Below are 6,724 nucleotides of genomic sequence, written 5' to 3'. Positions count from 1 at the left end.
CTTTACCTTTATAAGGACACCTGTTTTTATAACTTTTTTTAAATGTATGTATCAACTTTTGTCTCAAATTCTTCTTATCAATAGATCCAGTTCAAATAGTAAGACATTATGGAGCGGTTACCAATCAAATGAAACGAGTATCAACCAAATGTGTGTTTGCAGAGGTGCCAGAATCTGCATCTGAAGTGTCGTTTAGATGCATTTACACAGGCTGTTTAATGCAGGACAGTGCAGCTAACCTGCAGCTACAAATACATCATTCATATTTTGATGCTTTAGCCCTCTGGGGCCTGAGGTGATTTTGGGGCCCTTGAGATGTGTTGACATGATATTTGTGCTCATTTCAGCTACTTATACCATACTATTGACCAGCGTGTTTTTTTATTTATTTTTTGTATTCAGCACAAACTATGCTACAATAATATGTGACCAAGGTGGACGTACATGTACAAAAAATATTATGCGTGGTTAGTAAGTTAAGGGGGAAAAAATGTAGTTGAAATAAGGCATAAAAGCCACACTAAATCGTCCTGAATAAGACTTTTGAGTAATCAGTCTTCTAGGCTAGAATATTTACTAAACAATTATGTGAAAATCATTCAGCTTACTCATTCACAGAAAACAATATATTGATTTAAATGTTTAAAGACATGTTTTGTGATAGAAAGCGTATATGCGAGGGAGTGGTAATGTCCTTGAATATGAAGTGATTCTCACCTGAGAGACAAAGGGCCCTCCCCTAAAGCTGCTAATGGGCCATCAGTGTGACTGTGACTGAGGCAGGTAAGACAGAGAGTGTGAGGAGACTGAAAAAATGGGGTTTATTTGATTTACAACAAAACATACATAATGAAGGTCAAAGACACATTATTGTGCACTGATCTAACCACAGAGATGTGAACAGACTTTGACTCGTTCCTGCAACAGATTCTGTTCAACAAGTGAAACAAATAAATCATACCTGATATTTATGTGTTATTTAAGTGTTTCTGCTACTTTCCATGGATTCAAGAAGAAAAAAACATGATCAGTAGTCAAGGATCTGGTTTTACCATAGAATATCAGTGTAGTTGACCATCTGATGTTGGTACAGCGCTCTCAGAGGAAAACATCTTGAAGAAAGTCATCAGGATTCATCTGTGGTTCAGGTACCAGATTCAATCAAATACAAACAACCAAAAAAAAACAACATTTTGTGCGCATGTTAATATCAGGAGCATCTATATATATATAAATAAAGGTTTAATAGACTCATGCATGCTTTGTACTATCGTAAACAAGACATTTTATATCTGAGAAACTAAATATAATTGTTTAGCACATTATTAAAATCTATCTGATCTATCGATAGAGTAGGCTATTAATAATAAACATGTTGTAAACATACTTAGACTCGTAGCATTCATCATGTTACAATATACTCTCATATTACTTTTGTTTCATATAGAGCATGAAAACATTTTAAATTTAAATACAATGAATTGTCCATCATATCCACAATGTTTTACTGGATTTCAAAACATTGTAGTCTGGAATTACAGTTTGGGAAAAACCCAACTATGATTTTGTAGTCATATAGCCTAGTATGCATGATTTTATAGTAGCCTATGATATGATTCTGGAGCCATAGACTCACGCATGCTTTGTACTATAAAGAAAATTATATTTTATATCTGAGAAACTAATTATTATTGTTTAGCATGCTATTAAATCTATTTGTGAACAGAGTAGCAATAAAAAACATGGTCTAAACATTCTTAGATCGTAGCATTCATCATGTTGTCGTTTGGGAAAAACCCAAATAAACGTGTTCAAGTTTATGTCACAATAACAGTTAACTAATGCAAAAAACAAACATTACTTGCTCATCAGATCAATCTCCTCTTCTGGATGAACTCTTGTTACTCTTTTGAGGGAAATCCAGCCTTTACTCGACCTCAGCAGGCGTGATGAACGACCTCCTGACTCTTTGTTTATGTTTAGGGTCTTCATGAGCACGCGGCTCATGTGGTTATTTACATATGAACGGCACGAGCCACAAGGGGACGGGACTGCATTAGAGATCATGAGTAAGACGGGAAAGACTGAAAGTTGGTTTCATACGAATGACTTCATCACAGAATATTTGTTTTCCATAAGACTTCCTTTATTTAAAAGTAGGCACTTCAAGCTTTCTATAGAGATAACTCCCATGTCTCTGTGTTGAGTACTCGCTGAGTTGCAGTTCATTTTAGTGACGCGTTTCAAAAAGCAGTTCACGGAGACAAAGAAGACAGAGCGTACCCAGTTTGTTTTCCCAAAACCACAAAGTTTTGTTGTAATCATAAGTGTACACAAAAAAGTAGACACGTCACAGTTTCGATTGATGTATAACACTTATTTGTGTGACCAAAATCAACAGAGTATTTTTAGTGTCTTTTGCACTGATAAGAAAAAAAATGAGCTTGTCTCGCCGGCAAGACAGCCGACCCCAGAGGGTTAAAAACAAAACGTTCAATAGTGATATTTAAAATGACTTTTTTTGGGGGGGGTATACTTTAAATAAACTTCAAATCGCCAGTAGGTGGCGGCAAATTAGTGCATGAGTGAGTCATTGAGGCGTTTCACTCAAACAGCTGAATCGTTCAGTCACGAAACACTGTCCGGTGTGGCTCCGAGACACAAAACAGCTCTGCTGTGGCTTGGTTTCAAACCATTTTCGTTGGAGAAAAGCAACAGAAACAGGAACTGTATTGTCTCAAATTTAAGTCACTTAATATTCATTTCTTTATTGAACTGTTCACAAATCAATATCACATTTATAATAGTGCTTATATCTGGAGAAAAACAGCACTAATCCTGTGCTATTGATTAACTAGGCTATAAAATGATGTAAATATAAAAGACATGAGTCATATGGGGGCAGTTTTGCCCCTTATCTTGAATTTGGGGGGAATTGTGAATGTATTTTAATCGACTGAATCGCACAGTGCAAGCGTGACCTCTAAATGAGCCCACAACCTATATCTCAGTGTAGGGCTGCACGATAAACCGAAATGAAAATCCCAATCGTGATCAGGCAGAAGCTGTGATTGTGGTGCTCATCTTGTCAGTGAAGCAGGGTTCTGTGATCAGTAGTAAATCTCATCCGAAGGCCAGAGAAACTCCAAATACGCCCCGCAGAAGAAACCCAGGAGATCCCTGTAGAGCTAGCTGAATAAACAGAAGATTTCACTGCTTTCATTGATTCAGCGTCACTAATAAACACAGGACTACAACAATATATGATTTAATGATTTATCCGAGTTCTCATTATTATACATTTTCATTACAATAAAGCATATTATATTATATTAAATGCCTTTATCGCTGCTTAGAATACTATGAAATAAGTTGTGTGCCTTATTCTGTGTACAAAGCCACATCATCTCACAGAAGGGTTTATTTGAAACACTCGGCTGATGTTATGAAGTGAGTTTGGAGTAAAAGCATGTGATTAAATGTGGTGCTTTCACGTGCTTTCAGATGGAGCAGCATTTACTACAGAGCCGTAGTTCACCGAGAAGCTGCGCAATATCACGTTCATTATCACAGATGAATCGCCTTCGATTATGAACATGATATTGTGTTGCTTCATTTGAAAGCAGGTGATGGAGATTTACTGCGAATCACGGCACCGGCTTTACTGACGAGATGCGCATGACAATCACATGCGATACATCACCCAGCCCTAGTCCTCTGCACTTCTAACACCAGCTTTACATGGCAGACTGTGAACTCCAATATCAGAAATGCCCAGACGAGGAGAAGCACGTTATTTTCACTATCTGTGCAATTTGACAACATTTTTCTTCCGGTTCACAGCCGTTGCAAACAGTGCAGGGTAATCATGTTATCACCAATGGAGCATGTTTGATTGGCCCAGACATCTTACATCTGCGCATCCACGACCTTATAATGGTATAATCTTTTTTATTATTATTAACAGTAATTTTCAGGTGATGTTCTTCTCAGCCTGATTTACTAGTATTTTCAAACAGATCCTGTTCACAAATGATCACTAAACTGTAAATAGGAGATCATTTTCCTGAAAAGGGTGAACGCTTAACAGAGCTTCTGCACTGAACCCATAACCCTGCTTGTTCTGTTAAACTACTTGAACAATCATTAAAGCAATGTAGGTCAAGCTGACTGTGAACAGAATGAACAGAAGGGGGAGCTGGTAAATAAAGACAGTCCTCAAAAATGTCAAAAAGGACCTAAATGTGATAAGAAGTTACTCACAGTCCAACAATAACAGACAAAAAAATACAGGCAGGTTCAGACTAGAATCAACTGGTTTTGATAATTGCCTGGGCTTGAGATAAACGATAACAGGCCTTTAGCCACAACAACATTTTTTTGTTGCTGACTGACCCCTAGCACTTCCTCATTAACACAAATACCAACAGCGTCCTCGCTCTCATTCTGAGCGGACATGAAGCGTTATCCTCAAGCTAACTCCATTTGATGAGAGACAGAGGCGTGTTTATCTGCAGCTCGGCCGAAGGAAACCATCTGCATTCTCCACATTCCTCTTTAGGTTGTAGCTCGCTTGGCCGTTTAGGCGGGGACAGAGACTCCCGCAAAAATTCAAAAGCAGGCCTGTCACTTTTCACCATCACTCATGAGCTGCAAGAATTACAGTCTACAAATTAAACCACCGATGACCACAGAGAACAACATCATGAGCTCATTTCACCGCATGAACACACTGACCATGTCCTTTCACTACAGCAGCTACACAATGACTGCTTCCCTTCAGTCAATAAAACACAGGCACCCAGAGCGCACTCGAACCTCTGCAACATGTCTGTTAAAGACCACGTCATCTGGAGAGCATCTGCGGTGTACACACATCTGATAGACGTCTGCAAGATGCAAGTTTCACAAATCATAAACACCTTAAAGACATCTAATAGAGGTCAAATTGACACCTGATTGAAAACATCCTTTTGCCGTATTGCAGATGAACAAACACTATATTTAGAGGAAATTTACTAAATATCTTCATGGAACATGATCTTAATATCCTAATGATTTTTGGCATAAAAGAAAAATGGATACAATTGTTGGCTATTGCTACAAATATACCCGTGCTACTGACGACTGCTTTTGTGCTGCAGGTTTTTATATATATATATAACAACAAAGCTTACTACTAGAAACTGAATCAAATTTATGAATTCATCTGCTCCATCAGAGAACATTGATTTTTCTCCCTAACGACCGCCGCAGGCACAGATTTGTGCTCCATCATAAGAAAGTGACACATTTTTGAAGAACTGGACCGGATTGGACAGTATTTCCCAGCTTTGAGGCTCATAACACAATCGCAGTATTTCACCATCTTCAAAAACAGCACGAGCTCATTCATCATATCAGCCACACAATGGCGTCATTTCATCACATTTCAGCCACGGTTTCGACAGAATGACAGCATTTCGACGCGCGATGATCGCGCCGCGTCGGTGTCGCAGTTACCTCTCGCAGCTGCTCCAGCTCCTGGCGGACGCTCTCGTATTCCGCATCCAGCTCGTCGTACTGCTGCTTCAGCTGCTGCTTCTCCTCCAGCACCGCGAGCCCGTACTCCGCCGCCTGGATCTTCTCCCGCGTGGTCTCCGCCAGCTCCCGGGACAGCCGCTGCACCTCCGCCCGCGTCCAGTCGCGCTGCTGCTCCGCGCTCATCATCTTTAACGGCAGACGCGCTCAGATTCTGGTGTCCGCGCACCGCATGATCGCGCTCTCCTCCGCCGCCGCTGATAGACTCCTGCCGGGGTGTGACTTCTGTGCAGGGCTAGAGGAGCGAGTGCTGTATTCTCCTCCGCTCCGCTCCTCTCTCAGTAACATGGAGCGGAGGAGCGGCTGTATTCACTGAAGGAGCTGCCAGAACGGGGCTTTCCTTGGAATGAGGAGAGGCTTTTGTGGGAGATGTAGTTTAATCCAACGCCTTGTGTTGTGTCAGGAACGGGGCAAAAACTCGTATCCCGTGATGCACCGCGGCTTGACTGTGTGGAGACCGGAAGCTCGTGTGAACCGGCTCCCTGCGTGTGATGTGGAGGTCTCCGTTGGGTTCAGTGCGCATCTCTAATTTTTTATTATTATCAATATTGCGGTTATTAAACTGCTCAGGGTTGTGCTACAATAGCTCAAATGATGTGGCTTATTCAGCTAAAGTGAAAAAACAAAAACAAAACGCAATGTAATGTTAAAGGCCTCTATCCGTTCGTCTATAAACATATACACTTATATTCTAAGCCCCTCCATAAACCTCCCGAAACACGAGTAATTAACCCTGCGTCCCAATGTGCATACCATCTGCCCTAAATACTCTCAAAACGACTAATCTGACAGAATCTGGAAATATAATGCATATTTTGTAAAAATGAAAAACGAGAGAAAAGTTCTTAAAGGGGTTATGAACTGCCTTTGTTTTTATTTTGTATGTTCTCTGAGATCCACTTACAGTGCTATCAAGATAAAAACTATTTAGAAGTAAGGGCTATTTTCTGTCCTGTTTTATACTAACGACAAAGTTTTGAGTTCTGAAGCTTACAGGATGTGTATAGTGCAATGATAGGGATCTTGGTTTCTCAGTTCATGACCGCTTTAAATGTGAAGGAATCGATCAAGATAGCAGCACCTTGTCAATGTAGTACATTTAAAATGTTATAACACGAGTAATGACAATGCTTTTTAACTATAA

At 40.1% G+C, this 6,724-nt stretch overlaps 1 protein-coding gene across 1 annotated transcript; it reads right to left on the bottom strand.

Annotated features, from left to right (window-relative positions):
- Positions 1–5,424: 5,424 nt before the first annotated feature.
- LOC306847817 (protein bicaudal D homolog 2-like) lies at positions 5,425–5,852 on the bottom strand (the record flags this gene model as incomplete). Its single annotated transcript, XM_079381991.1, has 1 exon — positions 5,425–5,852. The coding sequence occupies exon 1, from the start codon at positions 5,707–5,709 to the stop codon at positions 5,425–5,427; it is 285 nt and encodes a 94-aa protein (XP_079238117.1). The 5' UTR covers positions 5,710–5,852.
- Positions 5,853–6,724: the final 872 nt, after the last annotated feature.

The sequence above is a fragment of the Barbus barbus genome (genome assembly GCF_936440315.1).
Source record: "Barbus barbus genome assembly, chromosome: 28".
Lineage (NCBI taxonomy): Eukaryota > Metazoa > Chordata > Actinopteri > Cypriniformes > Cyprinidae > Barbus > Barbus barbus.
This window is presented reverse-complemented; position numbering and strand designations above follow the sequence as displayed.